This window comes from Triturus cristatus, chromosome 1_2 (assembly GCF_964204655.1).
Source record: "Triturus cristatus chromosome 1_2, aTriCri1.1, whole genome shotgun sequence".
NCBI lineage: Eukaryota > Metazoa > Chordata > Amphibia > Caudata > Salamandridae > Triturus > Triturus cristatus.
Window position 1 is genome coordinate 1,024,484,984 of NC_140580.1, and position 21,879 is coordinate 1,024,506,862.

The 21,879-nt window shown below is 45.0% G+C and overlaps 1 protein-coding gene across 1 annotated transcript in view; it reads left to right on the forward strand.

The window, feature by feature from the left end:
• Positions 1–21,879, forward strand: part of PAPPA (pappalysin 1) — a 709,179-nt gene that overhangs the window by 289,871 nt on the left and 397,429 nt on the right. The window contains exon 5 of the mRNA XM_085612107.1: positions 18,578–18,770. Within this exon, the coding sequence (XP_085468233.1) occupies positions 18,578–18,770 (193 nt within the window). The remainder of the gene's footprint in view (positions 1–18,577; positions 18,771–21,879) is intronic.

A 21,879-nucleotide genomic window follows, 5' to 3' on the forward strand; every position in this document is an offset into this window, starting at 1 on the left:
TTGCTCCTTCTTTAATCATCGGTTGTAATGTCTAATGGTGTGGCTGCAGCTATGTTAATCTGTCTTTTTCATTTCTTTTGAAATCAGTATTGCACTAGGAGAAGTTTTTTTTGGGCCCTATCAAAAACATCTCAGGGTGGCCTACCATCACTGCTATTTCCATGATCACCCTTTTGTGTATGTTTCTCTGGTGGTCTAGGCCTGAAGGAGTCATAGCTGTGCTGCCCAGCAGTATCTCCAAAGGTCAGTTAATGACAGTCCTTCTGTATATATAGGTGGCATCATTATTTTCCTCGAAATCCTAGCCTTTTCCTTATTCCGTATTAAGGTTTTGTTTGCTTTTGCAGGGAAGTTATTTGTTCTTTCGGTATGGAGTAAGTCCTCGCCTGGAATAATTAAAGGTGTCTCAGTAGAATGTTCATTAGAACTATGGTGATCCTTCCCACCCAAGATACTGGGAGGGCACCCCATCTAACCATATCTTGTTTTCTGTCTCTCTTTTTACTGACCAGTTGAAATATATAATTTTTGATGGAGAAGTGGTGTTGTTTATGCCTACATATTTGATACGGGAGGTGGCCCATATGAAAGTAAACTCCCCCAACAATTTAATAACCTCTTCTTGTGTAAACGGTATAATAAGAATTTCAGACTTTTCAGTATTGAAATAAAATCATGCTATCTTTTTAAAGTGCAAAGAGCAGCGGTGAGATACGGCACCCTATCTCGTCTCTCTATAATGCCACCGTGTCAGATTTGTTACCATTTATTTATATCCTCACTGAAGGTGCATTGTAATTGGCTGTTATCCAATTACACATCTTAGGGCCTGCCTAGTCAAAGTCTTGTTCACAAAACTCCAGCTAATGCTATCAAATGCATGTACAGAAAGCAGATTTTTAACATTATGTCTGTTTTCATGGATGCCCAGTGTAGGTCTCTCAAGATTGGAATGATATAATTGAATTTTCTTGTTGATGAAATGAGTCTGGCAGTGAATGGAAAACATCCTTAATAAGATCAAGGGAAGACTGACGAACACCAACTATTATGGCTATTCAAACCCCCGTGTGATAAATAATAGGCACGGAGAGATATTCCTAGTTGGACGGGTGAGAGTAATTATCTGATCTTCAAGGTGAACATTATATGGCTTAGAACTTCATTTAGAGTTTGAAGGATGGGCTATACTGTCACAACATGCCATCGGTTATCATGCAATGCAGTAAGGCTTGTGATAGAGCAGCCTGTCTGTTAAACTCTAAATAAGGCCCTTACTTAATTTGTTGATGTGGATATAAGTGAGTGAGTGGAATAAAGAGAAGAGACTAGTTCTCCAGTATTGGGTCATTCATAGATTCACATGCTTGAATCATTCCCCGTTGTCGAAGTGGAAGTCCCCGGGTACCATAATAAAGCAGTATGTATCATTCACATAGGCTATACTAGCAATGTATAGACACCTCAGTTGCCCATCTATGTCCTTTTTTAAAAACGGACTAATTTTAAACCATAACCAGGCTACAGCACCTGCTATAATTCTCCTAAGAGATGCTAGTTTTCTCAGATTTTCCACTGCGCATAGTGTGAAGGGAGTCTCCATGAGCTCTGCTCAGTTACCTATTAACTGATATTGTAAAACTTCATTATTATAACTACCATTTCTGAAATGCCTAAAAAGGGCTCTTTAGACCCTGTGGCAGTTGTGGGAGGAAACATCTTCATACAGATGATCCCCACAGGATTGTATTTATTGCCTCTACCCTCATCATAAGGTGATAGACTGTTGAATCTGTCGCACTTTTTCTACTAAATCATTAAAAGGTAGAGAGGTGAGACTACTTTTATGGCTTCAAAAAGCAAACAGAACGACTACCTCTGAAGAGAATAGTGACACTTTATTGGCCTCTCACATTAGGTCACAAAAAAGATGCTCCCAGGAAGTCCTTAAAAAAGTCTCATCATGAGTCGTGAAAGGACAGTTCAAAAAAGGAGAAACACAAATAAATCTCCTCAGGTACTTCTATGTCTAAGCCTACAACTCCTGCTGTAAAACATGCAGTTCGCTCTTTAAAATCCTCCACCGATCTGTCGGCATCAAGGCCCCAAACTAAGGCCTCCGCAGCTTCGATGAACACCACCTCTCCGTCGACAAAGCCATCGTTGACGACGATGACCACCTTTACAAGATGTTGGCGACGGCGTCGACAACAACAACATCGACGACGCCTTCTAGACCGTCGACTTTGCCCATCCCGTCGACAAGAGTTTAGTCGATGACAGCGCATACATTTCTGTCGACGATGGCTCTGTTGACGAACATCCTGTCGATGACTACGCTGTTGATGACAACCTTGTCGTTGAAGGTGACATTGTCAATATGGAAAGACGCACTGTCAACGATTATTACAGTTGCAAAAACATTTCTACTTCCAGAACACACCTTTCCCAGTAAGTTGTCCCCTCTTCCTCTAAGCCACCTATTGGACATTGAAGAATCTGAGGGTGACAGACAAACTTGGGGCAGCCCCTAGTCCCTCAGAATTGCGTGTTAAGTGTCAGAATAAAAACGACTATGAGGAGGAAGGAACATATTATCAAGGTTACTATGCACCAAGATACTCTGAAAGGCTGAGACATCATGCACACTCGCCTTCACAAGAAGCTGTTGTGCAGATGCCACTATCCTTACTGCAAGGTCTACAAGGTATGCTCCACAACTACTAAAGATGTTTCCTGGAGCCAGTTACAGCCCTGCAGCCAGCACAGCCTAGTGTTCCGCCACCCCCATCACCAAGAACACTGAGACCAATCCCACCACTGGTAACTCCTAGGATGACACCTCCATATGACATTGTGCAGTCTCAAAGGGTCAAGTTGCTGATGATCCATTAAACCTGTAATGGGAAGACTGCCTAGCTCCTACTCTATCCCCACCAGTTTCACAGCCAGTGGACTTGCCTCCGGACGATACAGTGGGGTTCCACATCTCATGGCGAGCAAAAAATAAGTTTTCTTTATTGAATATTAGGAGCCCAAGTCCTGATGATCCTTTCTCCATCAATTCCCAACTCCAACTGGCTTAGTGGGAGTTGGCAAATATAGGGGGAAGGAACACAGAATACGGATCTATGTGCAAAGATAAACACAGCATGCATGCTAGCTAACAGCCAGCATGCACGAGCAAAGAACAATAGATATGAAGGAAATATTAAACCACTACATCATCTCCCCCCTTTTACAGAAATGAAGAGTTATAACAAATATGCACAACAATTAGATAAAATGACATTTAAATCAAGACTTGTAATAATCTTTAAACTAGGCAGGTAATGATACATTGGAGAAAGACCCTGGAGGTTTTGCAAAATCACTAAGGGGCTGATTCACAGAACTAATCTGAGCCAAAATCCTAAACTTACTGCTTTTGGTATTCACAGAAGGCATTCAGTAGTAGTAAAGTTTGGACTACTAATTTTACTACTACTAAATGCCTTCTGTGAATACCAATGCTAAGGAAAAATTAAATAAATAATTAATTCCCCCTCTGCATCGTCCCTCACACAGCACTACTGCCCGGAGTCATCACACTGCAATGATGGAGCTGTAGGACAGGCGGTGTAATGGCATCTGTTCCAGTAAGGTGATCCTCTATTTCTGAGGTATTTATGGATATTCATTTAATGTTATTGATAGTTATATTTACATTCATACAATATTATCATATAAAGCATGCTTGTTACGTCATAATTGAATATACACATGCATCATCTAGTGGAATGGTCAAGATATTGATAAAATATGCGTGGAGCGATCGGCTAAAAGTACAGGAGGAAATAAAAAACATTGAAGGCGAGATAGCAGCAGAAACGGATGAAAAATTAAAAGAAGAGCTGCAACAACGGATGAAAAAACGTTTAATGGACTATGAGAGTATAATTAAACATCGCAAGCAAACCAAATACCTCCGGGATGAGGAAGACTATGCGTCGGGGAGGGTATTGACCTTTGCAAGAAAATTTGAAGGCCCAAGAAAACTGTTAATGCAACAAGGATCACAGATAACCTCCTCCAGAGAGACATTGGAATCTGAGCTATCTGAAGGCGAGCAACCAACATGCATAGAAAAGGAAGTAATCCCTTCTTTTTTTCACGAATACCAACTGTTAAGACAGGCGAAGCAGAGACCGGCTGCAAGGACACACCCACCGCAAAAAGCAAAAGGAGACGGAGAACAAGAAGAAGCGGGAAAGGGAAAAGCCGGAACATCAGGATATATGGTGACAAGGAGCAGACGTGGGGGGAAAAGGAAGTAACATTGAATAAACAAACAATCATTAATCTATCATCAAAGAAACTAAAAATGGAGGAAGAAAAAGTATTGGAATTGGGACTCTCATTCTGCCCCACGACTCAATTTGATTACGCAAATGTGCGTATTGACTTGTATAAGTATATAAGAAAACTAAAATTGATGAAAATGCATCTCCTACACCCAGCGAGACCTCAACCGGCAGCCGACAATGTAGAATTGGAAGGAGAAGAGATCATTACGAGTATGGAAATAGATTTGGAACAAGCCCTACATGAACTCGAATGTGAAAGCACAATGATGAGCCAGCACGACATTGTTAAGACACTGCAGGAAGCAGGAATCACGCAAGTAGGTGCCTCCAGCAATCTAGAAATAAAATCGCGATTCATTCCACAAATGGCATATGATACGATAGATGCCTTCCATGACTCAATGATCAGTGACCTCAAAAAATTACAAACGAAGGGACCAAATTTAAGCAAAGAGAATATTACACAAGCCCAATGGAAGATAATAACGGAGCTGAAAAATGATGAGAATCTAATCATTAAACCCTCGGATAAGGGAGGTAACATTGTACTAATGGATAGGGAGCTATACCAAAAGGAAGCATGGAGACAACTTTCAGATAAAGAATGTTACAAGATTGTGACTCGGTCAACTTATGAGCAGAGTATAACCAACTTTCATACGATTCTGAAAAAATGGCATGACAAAGGGATTTTAAGGGACACAGACTATAAATTCATTTTGTGCGAAGCACCGGAAATTCCCACCTTTTATCACTTGCCAAAGGTGCATAAGTGTCACAAACATCCACCAGGAAGACCGATAGTATCTTTTCTGAACAGTCTATTGGAAAATGTATCTATTTATATTGACTGCTTTCTGAATCCACTAGTCCGGGACTTAAGTGCATACATTAAAGATACAAAAGACTTTCTACGTGCAATCTCGAATATTCAATGGGAACAGGACATGTGGCTTGTGACCCTAGATGTCACCAGCTTGTATACAAGTATCGAACGTCATAAGGGACTGAAGGCAATTGAGTTCTTTCTAAAAAAACGACATGCAAAGTATTATGAGCATAATGCAATGATCATGGAATTTGCAGAATTTTGTTTGAAAAACAATATTTTCATGTTTGCAGGAGAATTGTACCATCAACAGCAGGGGACTGCGATGGGCACGTGCTTCGCCCCCAGCTATGCGAATTTATTCGTAGGCTGGTGGGAGAAGCACGTGGCCTGGGCAGGGGAGAACGAAAAATGGCTAGACAAAATTGCATTATGGGTCCGCTACATAGATGACCTCTTCATTATATGGAAGGGGTCATATGAGGAGGTGACTCTCTATGAACAAAAATGATTGCAATTTAAAGTTCACTGAATGTATCAGTAAGACCCAGGTACACTATTTAGATTTAACAGTCTATATTGAAGACGATAAGATTCAAACAACACTGTATCGGAAACCTACAGCTGGAAACAGCACACTTCATGCAAAGAGTTTCCATCCGAGTAGTGTAATAGAAGGGGTCCCATGTGGGGAACTTGTCAGAATAAGGAGAAATTGTACCGTTGACAAGGATTTTATTAAGGCAAAAGATGAAGCATTCAGCAGGTTAAGGAAAAGAGGGTACAAAGAAAGAACATTGAACAGGGCAGAGAAGAAAGGGGAACACCTGATAAGACAGGATTTGATAATGGGAGAACGTAAGCCCCGGAACACAGACAACAGTAATGTAGTGAGGATGATAATCGAATATTCGGCCCAGTCATCAGAGGTCGTACAGATTTTCCGAAGAAATTGGAAAATATTAAAAACAGATGTAGTTATAGGGCCACATATCCCAAAGACCCCACAGATCACGTATAGGAAAGGACCTGCCCTAAAGGATCACCTCGTAAGGAGCCACTTTCCCACGAACCCCAAGAGAAAAGATTTAATAACAGGGTTTTTCCCGTGCATGAATTGCAAGGCCTGCAAGAATGGAACCAAGGTGAAAGAATTCTCGATTCCAGGCAGAACCACAAAAAGAAAAATCAACAAATCAATAAATTGCAATACCGAATTTGTTGTATACTGCCTGTCCTGTCCCTGTGATTTAAAGTATATAGGGAGTACTATTCACCCCGCCAAAAAGAGAATTCTGGAGCACATGCGTGCTATAAAAAATCATGATGTCAATTATCCGGTGGCACGCCACTTCAAGGAGTTTCACAAGTCCAATCCGAACCTTTTGAGGTTCTTCTGCCTGGATCACGTCCCAAAAGATGAGAGGGGTGGGGACAGAATTAAGAAACTTAGAAGACTCGAATCCAAATATATATTAGAGATGCAAACCAAAAGCTCCTCTGGGTTGAACAACGAGGAAGAGCTCTGGGTACACATTACATAGTAACCTGAGAGCAGCAAATATTTACTATATCGGTATTACCCTAACTTCTTCTCTGTGAAAGGTTTGGCAGGCAACAAAGGGGATGGAACAGGGGAGACACTGATTAACAAAGAGATGAGTTTAGACAACAGGGGTTATTGATGATGACTATATAGTAGCAACGACATTAACCTCTGGCTGTGTATGCCCATTCAGGGCTAAAATTTAAAAAGGTGTATCTCATGAATTATTATGAACATCGAATGTATATATGTATTATAAACTGTGTAAATACATGGAACCATACATGATATCAAAGCATGTTACAAGATGTCTGCCCATTAAGAGATCTTGAAAAGTGATACAATGTTTCCCTCCTCTATTTCAATGATATAGAAAGTAGCGATCTCCTCTCTCGATGCCAATGAAACTTTATTATTTGTCTAAAATGACGAAAAAAATGTAACCTTACCGACATTGACAAAGGCGTGTAGCCGAAACGCGTCTGTCGGATGTTTTTCTTGTTTTGTTGCTGAATAAATCTTAAAGAAGATATCCCAGGGAGTGCGCCTCATTCATGATCCGGGATAGGGTCAACGACTAGGAATATATATAAATATATAGAAAAAATATATATATATTCTGCATAAAGTGTCATAGAAAGACATGGACACGCTCATCAGACAACCATGCGTGTTAATTTGTGTCGTTAATTTCCAAAGAGGCTCTCCCGACGCATTTCGAAACAGCCAGGCCCCGTGAAAAAGGCTTGGGAGAGCCTCTTTGTAAATAAACAACACAACTTAACATGCAAGGGTGTCTGAGCATGTCCTTTCTTTCTGTGACACTTTATGCTGAATTTTACAGGCTGCCGGGCCTCAGCTCAGACTGCCGCACAACTGCCCCAGGGTACTGGAGATTGGATTGTTTTATAGATAAATAAATAAATAAATAAATAAATACATATAAATATATATATATATATATCTGAAAGAAACACATAGTGATAGATTCCTTACCTTAGAATTACCCCCAGGCGTCCGGCTGGATCCGGAAACTTTTCGTCAGCAGTACCCCTGCGCGTCGGGAGATGGCGTCGTGCGGCTTTGCGTCCGTCGCTGGCGTCGTAGTCGCCAAGATGATGTTGCGGCAGCTACTTAGATGCTGCCCTCGCACGCTGGTGTCAGTTCTTTCTTTTTCCGCGCCAGCAAGCGCAGATCCGGAAAGAGCAAGTACCCCCAGTCACTTTTTTACTGAGTTTTTTCGAGGCCTTTTACCTCAGTTCTTCTGAGTCGATCGACTCCTGGTGTCATAGGGATGCCCAGTTTTAAGAACTGCGGGGACTGTATGATGTCGATGACGGACCCCCACCACGTGTATCTCTACTGCCTGAGGCGCGACCACGGCTCCAAGTCGTGCCCCGACTGCCAGGCCATGGCGCCAAAGACTTTGCGGGAGCGTTCCCGAAAGTTGCTGGAAGTCCGGCAGTCGGCTCCGCGCCGCTCAAGGTTCTGGTCCAGTGCGAGGTCGAGGGACTGGTCGCAGAGCCGTCACCATCGTTCGTCTTGATCTAAGTCTTCGCACTCGGGGTCAGGTAAGTCGAAGCAGTCTGAAAAAAAGTCGAAGAAGCGTCGTCGCTCTTCGACTTCCCCTCGCCCGTTGCGCGACGCTGCTGAGGGTGCGGATGATGCCACCCACGCAGCCCGGAGATCTGCAATTACAGATAAGTAACTTATTTTCATCTGCACTGAAGGGATCAGACACTGGCAGCTGGTAGAACATCACTGTATTAAACCTAGGGGTGACAGGCCCGTGCAGTAAAACAGAACAACATACTCACTGCTCAGCTCTGGAACGTGGACATTGTCAATTACTCATTCTTCTTCCTTGCTTTCCTAGGAATTTAGAGTGTTGAAAAGTGGCATGTAGCAGTTTATGAAAATCAGACTTAGATTAATACTATTTGTGTACAAGCGAGCCATGAGAGGTCATTTTTGCAGTGGTTTTAGTGGAGTTGGTGTGCAGAATATCCAAGGTAAGTCACTCTGTTGTGACTGTATTCTTTTTCTGTTGCAATAAACGTGGTCTAAGTGAAGTTATTTGTGCTCTGGATAGAGTTGTCATAGTTAATGTGGTTGTGCTTGGTTTCTGTTAGTGTACACGAGAGATTCCAGGAAAGGTTTTTGCACCATGGTTTGGTTGAGTTTCCATTCTTGTACAGGGGGCTGAAGTGAGATTCCTTTCATCCCTACAATGCTATGTGTAGATCAGGAGATCCAGAGGAAGTGGGTGTGAAGCAGACGCAGGAAGGGGTATTCGTCATCTAACTTATGACAGTGCACAGCATATAGAAAGGTGTGGTGTTCGACATGTTGAGAAGCTGAAGTGCAGCAACCCTGTTTTGCCAGTTTTCGCAAGAACTTTGGCACAAAGATTTAAAAACAAAGATGCTATCACCGAATGGGAACATGAGATGTGCTGGTGTTAGGAAGAACAATATTATTATTCTAAAAAGTGAAGCCACTTGATCTGTATCTCTTGCGGCCATGCGTTACTCTGTTTGCTTACTGTTAGTTCTCAGTGGAATAGAAATCCAAGTGAGATATTAATCGTAGGACATAACTTGTGAACATCTTGGTTAAGGTCACCGAGCTCTCGATGAAGCCCTCACTGTCCTGGGATCTTTTATAGCGACTGCTCTGTATCTCAAGCCTACTGAAAAAGGAGATGATCTCTCTCTCTCTCTCTCTCTCTCTCTCTCTCTCTATCTCTCTCTTTCTGTGTATATATATATATCTCTCTCTCTCTCTCTCTCTCTCTCTATATATATATATATATATATATATATATCATGTGTCTGATTCTTCACTTGTTTCTGCCTCACGATGACTTTCCCTCAGTTCTGTCTGTCTGTATCTCTCTCTCACGCTTGCTGTCTCACACTTAAATTTTCTGTATCTGTATCTGTTTCTCTTGTTGAGTGGCCAGGCCCGACTCATGCTCCCTCAGAAATATTTCTTCAGTGGTCCATCTAATGTACTTGCTTTCAACTTTTTTCCTTTCTCCACCCTCTCCTCTCTAATGCTGTGCTTATTTATCCCGACTTCCTTGTGATATAGTCTCTCTTATCTCTCTGCATTTCTTGTCCATCTTCCCTGCTCTCTCTCATATTTCTCTCTTTCTTCAGCCTTCTTTATCCTCCATTCCCTCACATTTCTCTCCCTTCCACTAGCCTTCCCTGTCTTATATTCTCTCACAAATTTCCCTTTCTTTTGACCTCTGTCCTGTGCCCTCATAAATCTCTCTCACTTTCTACTAGGTTTGTACTTTTTTACATTATCCTCTCTCTCTTTACTCCACTATACCTTTCCGGTACTCTTATAACTCTTCCTTTCTATCGCATTCCCTGTCCTTGCCGTCATAAACCTGTTCCCATACATACGGCGTACTATCTCACCTCTCTCTCTCTCTCTCTCTCTCTATTCCACCTAAACCTGTCCTTTGTTTTCTCACATCTCTATCTCTTTCTCCAGCTTTCTACGTCCTGTCCTCTCTCACTCTTCTGCAAACGCGGTCCGTGTAGGTAGCAGCGGTGGGGCCGGGTTAGGGGGGATTTCGAGGGACGATGCAGAGGAGAAATTAATTATTTATTTCATTTTCCCTCAGCATCGTCCCTCGAAATCCCCCCTTACCCGGCTCCACCGCCTCACCGCTGTTACCTGCATGGACCGCGGCTGCTCTTCTGTTCCTTTCCCCAATTTTCTCTGTCCAGTTCTCTCTCACAACTCCCCCTTTTGCCGGCATCCCTGTTCGCTCTCAAATCTCTCACCCTTTCTTCCACGGCCCCCATGGTGAGCCACATCAGATCTCTTTCTCTCCTTTTGATCCGCCTTCCCTGTCCCGAGCTTTATTTATTTATTTATTTATTTTAACAGATTTTTATTGAGTTTCAGAAACATACATTCAATCCTGCAATCCTTGGCCTGCTCAAGGGAGGAAGTCAGCATGCAGTGCAATAGATATCATGACAAGCTGATTACAAAATCTCACCCAACCCCCTACAAGGCACTCGTGGTACAGCGCAGTCCGTCTGCATGCTTGATCCTGTCCAATGATATGAAGCTACATATAGAACCCCCGACCCCCTCCCTCCCCTCCCACGTCTGAAATACCCCCAACAGGAACCCCCACCCGAACCACCCCCCCAAGCATGTCTCCAGTTACTTAGATATGCAGGAAGGCAAATAAGTCTCCCATATCACCTATCAGTCTCCCTATCCCTCAGGCCGAGGTAGTGAGGGGATCAGAGACACAGGGGGAAGCTTCGCATCATGATCGCAGGGGTCTCAGCCCACACTGTCCTCCCACAGGCGGGAAAGGTCGCTCACGGGACCCATGCCACATCCCTCTCATCAAGGGTATCCTCATCTTCTATAGCCGGATGCTTGGCCAGTTCCAGGAGTGCCACCCATGCCCGGGCAATTTCCAGTGACTTCTCACTCCCATTACGCTGAGCCATACATAACCAATAGTTCCCTTCACTTTCTGCCCATTTCACCTGCTCCTTATTCCAGTGCACTAGGCTAGGCCCCTGCCTCGCTTTCCCGTGGGAAGTAAGTTCTCTCTTAGCCAAGACCAACCCGAGGTCAATGAACTTGCCGGTAATCTTAGTCTTGGCAGTGTGGGGAACCAATGCAACAAGCAGATCCCGGTGTCAAGGCTATCTCCCTCTCTGTCACAGCCATCAGAGCAGTCGTCACCCCTCTCCAGAAGTCTCCCACCTGCAGACATTCCCAGAACATGTGGAAAAAACTCGCCCCAACCTGGGCACAACGGGGACAAGTGGCCGCCACCCCAAAGTATTCAGTAATTTTACCAGGCGTGAGGTAGGCCCTTTTGAAAACATAGAATTGAATGAGCTGGAAACGCGCATTCCGAGAACATTTCCACGGCCGCTCTACAATCACCTCCCAAGGTTTTTCTGCAACGGGCTCCCCCAGATCCGCCTCCCACTTGAGTCGCAATGCCGTGAGGGGCTGCCGCAGATCCCGGGTGATCCGGCGGTAGAGGCAAGTCACCGCTTTAAAGGTGCCCGCTGCCATCACGACATATTGACAAGCGAGAGACGTATCTGGCTCCAATAGTCCCTTTCACCAGTGCTTTCTGATAGCCGCTGTCAGGGCCGCGTGCAAGAGAAAGTCCCCCCGCACGAGATCATGACACTCCCTGAGGTCATTAAAACCCTGTCCTGAGCTTTATCACATCTCTTGCCTTTCTTCTATCTTCCCCTGCCCTGTTCTCTTTCATATCTCCCTCTGTTTCTCATAACATCCCTAAGCTGTACTCTTCATGTGTCTCTTCTTTGCACCTTCCCTGTCATACGATTGTTCACTTTTCTGTCTTGGCTTGCTTGTGTCCGCATCTTTTCTCGACACATTGGTTTAAGGTGGTATTCCTTTCTGTGGCTTATTTATATCAAGAAGGATATTCTAGAAGAGGGGATAGAGATAAAATGCAACTTAACTTTGGGCCTCATTTACAAGTGCCTTGCACTGCCTCAGCGTCACTTTTTTTGACGCATCGGCAACGCAAGGGGCTACACCACTTTTGCGCCAACGGATGCATCAGAAGTTCTGACGCATGTGTTAATCCTTGTGCCATGGAGCCCTGTATTAGATATACAGCGCATTCATAGTGTTGCAAGGGCATTTGATCAAGGTACAAGGAAACTGACGCATAGATGCTGATGAGTCAGTTTCTTGTAAATGATGCCCTCAGTCTTTTATGAACTCTCGCAAAGTGCAGTGGCAGCCGCCACAAACAAAGGGGTGTGGGGCAGATGGAGGGATCGAGGGAGGGGTCCCGGTGGGGGGGGGGCACGCAGGGGGGAGTCATACTATATTAAACAAAAGAAAGCACTTTCCTGTAGCCACGACCCCCTCCCGTGTTATGTCACGCTGTGCGTCCTCTACTCTTCGTGGTCCCAGCAGCCCCTGTGACAGACTCTCATAAAATCCCCGTGCATCAGAGCAGCGCCGGGATTGGCCTGAGCAGGCTAGAAAGACGCTCCGGTCAGACCGGGGCGTCTGTAGGGTTTCTCCAGCCCGACTGTTTAATGCAGTCAGGCTGGAGAAACCTACATACGCATGTGTGGTTTGGCCGGCCTGCGACGGACAGCCAACACATAAGCGCACTTAGGGAGTACACATAGCACTACGCCTCCCCCCTCCTATGCCTGGCCCGCCCCTCCCTACAGCGCTGGCTCTGAGCCGGCAAATGAAAAATAAAAGGATGTTAGAACATCGTTTTATTTTTTATGTTCTGGCTCTGAGCCAGGCAGTGGGGCGACGCTTCTCCACCATTGCAGAGGAGCCGCTGCTGGCAAAGGGCAGTTTTCTGATGGGCACAGTTTTATTTTACCCATACTATCACTACTTATACCATAGCACAGAGTCTGCACCTTTTCCAAATACTAAGGATAGGATTTTGAAGCCAGTCCAGCTTCCTTGAGCTGAAGAGAAACCAAACTGCTGTACTAAACTTGGCTAGCATCTGGAGAGACAGTATCCTTTTGTCAACTGCAACCAAGAAGGCACTAGAGTCTCCACCATTGTTTTATGTTGTTTTAGAGATGTGTTAACCCCTGATAGGAAGGAGTTGCACCAGTTCAAAGCCACGCCTGCCACACCCCATTTTATTAATCTGGTGATCAAGATGTTCTGTCTGAGAATTTTAAAGGTGGTTGAAAGATCCAGCAGGTCAAGAGCCACCACCTGGCCCTTTTCCACTCCCATTCTGAGATCATCCAGATCCTCTACTAAAGCTGGTTCACTTCAGTGATTGGGGAGGGAGCCTGGCTGTGCAGGGTCCAGCAGGTGATGATGTTCAATAAATTCCTATATCTTGTTGACATGTTGTTTCAAGATCTTTCCCAGAAAGAGCAAGAGGGAGATTGGTCATAAAAATACTCAAGGGAGCTGCTCTGCGCTTGGCTTTCTGGGTGTATAACAGCCATAGATAGTGATGGAGAGGCAAGATGATCAGACAGATTTCCAATGGGGTATTGGGGGAGGGACCCAGAGATTGAGTTAGCAATAGCAAATAACAATATTCTCTAATCGATATTCAGTGGAGGGATGTCATGTCGCAGCTCCTCCAACGCTGCTATTATCATATACAAATGATATATCACAGACAGCACTTAAACACTCAATCAAAACCTCCAGCCACACCCACTAACCACAATAACACATTGGCAAATCAACTATTAAAACACACCTACTGTAAAAAAGAAAAAGAAAAAAAAACAGAACAGCAAGGGGCAGATTTACAAGACCTTTGCGCCACTTTTGCGTCACTTTTCCCATGTTAAAAGTGACGCAAAAGTGGCGCAAGGGGCTTGTAAATCTGCCCCTAAATATCTTACTGACACTACATGTCATTGACACAACCAGAATACTGCCTATTTCAAAATGCTCGAAATCACCAGGGCAAGAAGGTACAGGCCACCGATAGCGCGCGAGACCAAACGCATGGCAAAATATGCACTATATACAGGGCTTAATTTGAGTTTGTGGGTGCAGGTGGGCCCACAAGCTGTCTTCTTTAGAACCAGAACCTTTTTTTGCACGATTACTGACCCAGAGAGTGAAAAACATACACTGGGAAAAGAAGGAGGAACCGAAAGACGCAAAACAGCGACAAACTGTAAAAGCAAGGATGAAAAATCCTGCAAGAGTTAGCTGGAGGGATAGGAAGTGCATGATGGTGGGTGAAAGAGGCATGAGGTGGAATAAAGGTGATATAAAGTCTGCAGACTTGGCATTCGTCCAAATCCGGCAGTATTTACTGCCGGCTTCTGAGAATAGGTTTGGGCACCGACACTCATACCGACTATTTTCATACCAGTGAAATAATATGAGACGTTCCACTGACCCCTCATGCCTGCCTCTTTCTGTCTCTTCATTGGCCTCTGCACTTAAGAAGGACATGATCATGTAGGGCTCAGATTCTGAGAGAATCCAGATACCCCGTGTGTGTCTGGGTTAGTTTTACTAGAGGTGGTCTGTGAGCCGGGGGTCGGGTGGAGAGGCGCTTGAGGAGAGCTCTGGTACATTGGTTGGGGGTATTGGAGAAAACAAAAGTGCGTATACTCTATGTATGTCTGAAGTGCCATGTTCTCTTGCTCTGCTGTAAGCACAAGGTACCCACCGCGACATGCTCCCCACGTCACCCCTCCCGCACAGACCATACGTGACTGGGAAAGGCTGAGCCAGGGTCTCGGTGATCCCAGATAGCTGATCTGTACGCACTGTCCCGGTCATGTTAGCCTCCTTCCATTTCCCGGTGGTCTGGGCTGGCTCTACCTTATTATTCCATTATGGTGGCCATTAAACGATGTTAGGCGCTGTCTGACTTCCTTAAGAAATATTTATGGACTTTTACAGCAAGCTTTGACTGCCTATAGTCCTTGTGGAAATAATCCCTGTGTTAAAACAGAGCCCAGGGAGACTCCGTGAACATGGATAGCCGCAGTTAAAGCCGCGTTGGCAGGAACAGCAGGGCTTAATTTAAGCTGGTCTTTGCCGGTAGTGCCCGCTGGCACCAGTTCTTTATTTGTACAAAAATTAAGTGCCAGGGCCGTTCTCGGAAGGTCACTGCAGTCTGCTCCGTGCATTGCCCCTGGCATCGCTGCCAATGACAGTACCAACATAATACCTAACCATTGCACACCTATAAGTGTGACAATTTAGACTATTTCAGGCCACTCAAAGCTTCAATAACGGTGTGAGTGGTTGGTATTATTTATTTTCAATACAGATTTGACTTAATAAACAGGGTTGTTGTGCTCATCTCTTAAATAAAATGACAGTGCCACCATGTGGTGGACTGTCACTGGAGCCGGTAATGACAATTAAGTGCCAGTGTTGAGCACCATAAACCACTGGTTCAAATTAAGCACTGACTGGTACTCATTGTTGTGGATTGGTACTTGAGCACGACTATGCAGCCTTGGTATTCTGCTCCCCGATCTTTTATAGCAGCGGGCGGGCTTCTGAGAAAGAACTTTGGGCACCAGCCCTTATTATTATACAAGGTAAACACTGTGGAACAGTGTAAGGTAGGGACGACAAAGCAGCGACTCGTCAAGTGGGTAGGAGCTGGATGACAGCAACATGCAGCGTGGGAGGAGGAGCTCTTGAGGTAGGAGCTACAAGACAGAAACAAACAAGCAGCATGGACAGGAGCCGTGCACAGTTGGAAGTAACAAGCAGTGGAACAGGCGCTGCAAGACTGTCACACGCAGTGGGAGCAGGAACAGTGTGAGGGAGGAGCTGTGTGAGCAGGAGCAGTGTGAGGGAGGAGCTGTGTGAGCAGGAGCTGTGTGAGCAGGAGCAGTGTGAGGCAGGAGCTGTGTGAGCAGGAGCTGTGTGAGCAGGAGCTGTGTGAGCAGGAGCTGTGTGAGCAGGAGCAGTGTGAGGCAGGAGCTGTGTGAGCAGGAGCTGTGTGAGCAGGAGCAGTGTGAGGCAGGAGCTGTGTGAGCAGGAGCAGTGTGAGGCAGGAGCTGTGTGAGCAGGAGCAGTGTGAGGGAGGAGCTGTGTGAGCAGGAGCAGTGTGAGGCAGGAGCTGTGTGAGCAGGAGCAGTGTGAGGGAGGAGCAGTGTGAGGGAGGAGCTGTGTGAGCAGGAGCAGTGTGAGGGAGGAGCTGTGTGAGCAGGAGCAGTGTGAGGGAGGAGCTGTGTGAGCAGGAGCAGTGTGAGGGAGGAGCAGTGTGAGGGAGGAGCTGTGTGGCAACTTGAGCATCCCAGCAGTGCCTGGTGGGTGCTACAAGATAGCAAGGAACAGTAAAGGCAGCAGCAGTGTGAACGGTACCATGCAAGGTGGGCAGGAAAGCAGTGTAAGATGCGAGCTACAGGGCAGTAGCAAGCCGTGTGGGTGGGAGCTGCATGATTGTAAAATCCTGTCTGGCCAGAAGCAGCGCGAGGTAGGAGCTACGAGGCAGTAACAGCTGCACAGGGCCGGTTCTAGAGCTGGTGGCGGTTGGTGCGACAATCTTTTTTGGCGCCCCTGTACCCCATGACCGCCTCCTAGGACACTCTCAATACCACGGGGCAAAAGTGCCGCTCATCTCCCCAATCATAAGCTATTGATAATCACAGCGTCCCCCCCCCCCCCTCCCCCCTCCGAGTTCGGCGCCTCCTCCACAGGTCAGCGCCCACTGCGGCTGCACCAGTCGCACTACTCTAAAGCCGGCCCTGCAGCTGCATGACCTTACTAACGTGAGCAGAAGGAACAGTTTGTGATAGGAGCTGCATGGGAGTGTGGGCAGAAGGAGCAGTGCGAGGTAGGAGATGCCAAATGTAAGAAGTGCCGTGGGCAGGAGCTGCATGAGGTAGAAGCTGCAAGAATGTGACTAAAAGTGAGGACAGGTGCGGCATGAGGTAAGAGATGGAAAACTATAGCAAGCAGTGCCACAGGGTGCCTGCAGTGTTGTAATGGGAGTCTGGGACTTGCCTTAACACTTGGCCAGACCAACAGGTGAGTCTGGGCCGTGAATATCAGGCGATGCTGAGCTGTCCTCTATATGTTGATTACCTCCAGCCTCCCAGGCAGGGGCGTAACACAGACCCTTGTAGTATCTGGGGGGCCAGGGGCCCCATCCCTCAGGGGCCCGCGTTCATTCTAAATAAAGCCTATGGATATGTATGAGATACGGGAGCCCCCTCATTCCATTCTGCGGTGGGGAGGCATCTTGCTGCGTTGCGCCAGTGCCCTGAGGCTCATTCAATTTGTGTCTGTGGCGGCCAACCTTGCTCTGACCTCCAGGTCTAGTCAAAAGGAAACTTTTACTTCTGCTTCCCTTTTCCGCCTGCTTTTAAATGTGATGAGTGTGCTAATGTGTTCACAGTCCATTAACTGCGGGCGTGCTGGGTAGCCCTGGGTGTGCAATGCCGTGTCGTAATTCTCTCTCTCTCTCTCTCTCTCCCTCTCTATCATTCTTCCTCTCTTTCTGTCTCCCCACCTCTCTCTCTCTTTCTCTTCATCCCTCACTCTCTCCTCTCCTTTTTCTCCTTTTCTCTCTCCCCTTCTCCCCCTCTCCTCCCTCTATCTGTCTCTCTCTCTCTCTCTCTCTCTCGGTGTCTCCGGCTTTTTCCCTTGCCATGGTCTCTCGTCTCGCTCTCTTTTCCTCCCGCTTTAATTTCCTCTCTCTCTTTTACGCTCATTGTTTTGCTCCTCTCTCTGTTTTCTTTCTCTGTTTCTCACTCACTCTTACCCTCTTTTGTTATCTCTTCCTCATTCTTCCTCTCTTTCTGTGCCTCTCACTTCATCTCTCTTCTCTCTTTCTTTACCTGTCTCCACATCTCTGTGGCTTTACCTTTCTTTCTGCCATCTCTTTTATTGATATCTCTGTTTTCCCTACGGCCTCCCCTTCCTTGCTCCTCTCTCTCTCTTTCTTACATCTTCCCCACCCACTCTGGCCCACTTTACTTTCATTTCACCACCCACCTATCTCTCTCTTTCTCTCCCTGTGTTTAAATCTCTACTGCTCTTTTTGCCTCACTCATGCTTTCTTCCACCCTCTATCTTTTGCCTCCTCACTCTGTTTTTTTGCCTAATTTTTCTGTCTCTTTGCCTCCCTTTCTCGTTGCTCACCTTTTTTTCTTTCTTTCACGTATGCTTTCCTTAATTTTCTTGCTCTCTATTTGCATTTGTTTCCATCTTTTCTTTGTTACTTCTCTTCCTCCTCTTCTGCTGCATGTTTCTGTCTCTTTATCTCTCTCACTCACACTCCTGTTTCTTGACCCTCTTCTCTCGTCACCCCTCTCTCTCTCTTCATCACCCTGTCTCTCTCTTTCCTTTCCTCTTTCTTTCTATCAGATGATGACTGCACCAACTCCTTCACGCCCAATCAAGTTGCGAGAATGCACTGCTACCTGGATCTTGTGTACCACAACTGGCAGCCTACCAAAGCACCTTCTCTGGTGGCACTGGCCCCACAGGTGGTGGGCCACATCTCTACCTCTGTCACCCTGGAGTGGTTTCCCCCTATCGATGGACGCTTCTTTGAAAGGTGAGCATGGTACTCATTTTCCATTGTGAGTGTGTGGCAAAGGGCTCTGAGGTCAGTTTTGTGGTCAACACTTGTTGGACAACTCGCAGCTGGGAATCAGCGAGGTGTGACAAGATACAGACCTGTCAGCGAGCTGTGGGTATCTACCATGTTGGTTGCAGCCGGCCAGTTTGTCTTTCATGCTTTAATACATTAGAGAATTGGTCAAAAACACTGAGAAGGGTGTTCTGCAACTAACAAATAACTTTAAGGTGTTTAGCCTCATATCAATATCACTCCCAGGTCCAAGCTTTTTGGGTCCTCCCTGTATAGTCTGATCGTGAAAACAACTAATTGGAACACCCTTGACCACAAGCATACCCATTTTCCTTCAGTCCTGTCCTCCCACATGTAGTGTAAATGGAAACAAGTGATTGACCTTGATTCAGCCAATCTATAGACTGGGCCGCTCTTTGTTTTCGGAATAGGACACAGGTTTAGTACACACACTCATGACTCCAATCAGGGCTAGGGTATTAGGAAGTCCCTTTACTTTCTGATATGGCCACCTACTAGGTATTACATCACTTCTTTTCTGTAATGCATATCCTTGCTAAGCAGTGCTCCTGACATGATCGCAAGATGCTTGCGGAATTTGTGCATTTTTACGTTATATCAATTATGTAAATTGTTAGAAATGATGCCAGCAATAAACATTTTATCTGCAAAGCATATAATGCATATATCTTTAGAAACTTCTGAATGCCTGGTATGCTAGCACGTTTAATATTCATTTGCGGCACCTCATAGTGCATTGTGTGTAATTTATCCATAATTCCACATAGTTTTGCCGAAATTTAGTCTGATTTCAGGAAATTAATTATTTCATGTTGCTCAAAAGGTTAGTAGCTTGTGAGTACGTCTGGGTGAAATTTTGACTACCAGGGACATTCGTGTAATTCCTAAATTTTACAAAAGTTGCGAGATTTCTGAAAATTTTGCTTTGTGCAATTTCACATTCATTTTGCCTATAGCAGACTCGCTTGTAGAGAACATGTCTTGCTGATAGACACTGTCTGGTCGAACCACTTGCCTGCTGGTATCTCTCAAGGATCTTTTACCTGAAGTCATGACTATTTGGTCAGATCATTGCAATTTAAACTTGCTGTCTAAGCCACCTCTCCGCTGGTTTAAAGCATGTGCCAGCACCTGGGTTTACTGTTTAGATTCTAAGCAGGGCACTGGCTAAGGACTTTGTGTCCCTAATTCCAAAATCATTATCTTGCACTTGAATTCTTTTTTCAATTTTTTTCAGCTTTCAGTAACATGAATACACATGCTTAATGCTTATATATACTTTGTTCAGAATAGTCAATAACCGCATATTTTCAGGTACAGCACATAAGCAAAAATCCCATCTTACAACATAACTAGGTTTCCTCAGTAATAAACATCAGGATAATTTGAAAGGAAGAAAAATATATTCAGAGGGGAGGAGTTCCAGTTATACATATTGTGTCAGCAAACAAATGCAGTGTGGGGAACAATTACAAACCCGTTAAGTGCACCTCTAGGTTCCTTCTCAACTGATACCTCAAGTAAACATTTGTATTGTATCTCATACAGTAGCATCTACAGAGAGCAACGAGTTGGCCAATGCTGGCTCACCTACTACAATAGTTTCCGACCATATTAAAGTGGGAATCTTGCACTGTAGCTTTCTACGAAGGTCGGTTAGGCATTTTATTTCTTAGTGGAACGATCATTGTATCCCACTTAGGAACGATCACCATTCCCCGAGCTTGTTTCTGCAACATAGTTATGGCATCATTCGCTGTCTCAGCCCTTTTCAACAGTTCTCCAACCCAAGACTTTGGCTCTGTGGCGGAAAGACACTTCCAAGCAAGGAAGATTCAGAAAAATCTATCACTCCCCACTTGCACCATATCCCAATGGCACATAGTGAGCAAGCATGCAAACGAGTTAGGTACTTGTTCTATTTCATCTTCGTTTGTTTTTATCATTTTTTCTTTCCTTCCATCTTTTATTCCAATTTTCGTGTCTACGTTTTTCATGTGTTTTTCTCCGTTTACACCTTATCTTCCTCTTTACTTCATTTATTCATTCCCTTAATTTCCTCCACCTTATTTATTTCTCTTCTTCTCTTGCCTCCCTTTATTCCGTCTCTCCCCTTTTACACTATATGTCCTCTCTTTCCTTCTCTCCATCATTTTTTGTCTTTCTTTCCTACTTTCATCCTTGTTTTTTATCTTTCTTTCCTTCATTTTTTCCCGCTGCTCATCTTTCCTTCTTTCTATCCTTTTATAATTTATTCTCTCCATCCACCATCTTTCCTTCTTTGTCACCATCCGTCATTCTTTCTAACATTTTCTCATCCATCCATCTCACCATCTTTGCTGCCATCCATCCTTCCATCATTTTCCACATTCATCCATCATATATATTTCTCTCCATTCCGCTCTACCTCCCTTCTCTCTGTGCTCTTGTGGTCTCTCAACTACAGCTCCATCGTACTATTCACTTGCAATGGAATTAATGAGCTTCTGTTTATATACTAATGCTTACAATAAAAGACAAAGAGCCATGAAAATAATGTGAAAGGATTATGTAGCACATACTGTCCTAGTGCTCCTACCCGCGTCTCATTCTACTAAAGTGAGGGGTCCATGACACTCCTGCTTTCAAGCTATAGCTGTCTGATATATATATATACATCTCTCAGAGTTGCCCCCAAAGAAAGAGCCCGCACAAGTGGATAGCTTTCTCCTGTTTATTGGAGGTTTGCCAGCGTGAGGAACAAAGAACCACCAGTCTTTTCTGGCCGACGCTTTTCGGGCTACACGCCCTTTGTCACAGGCATAACTGGAGTCCCAAACATGAAAGCGCACCTGAATGCTCCTTCTAGTACCTGCCCTCGTGGGCGTGGCCGTCTGCACAGCCTTCTGGTACTTGTGGTGCCGCTAAATTTTTACACGTGTGAGTTGTCTTGGTATTCCATATAGAAAAAGTTGTTAAATCCCAAGTGGGTTGGAGGACCTCTCCGCTACTCATGTTGCCAAAAATAACTTCTCCACAATTAGAAAACCACTGTCTCAATGATTGCACGCCG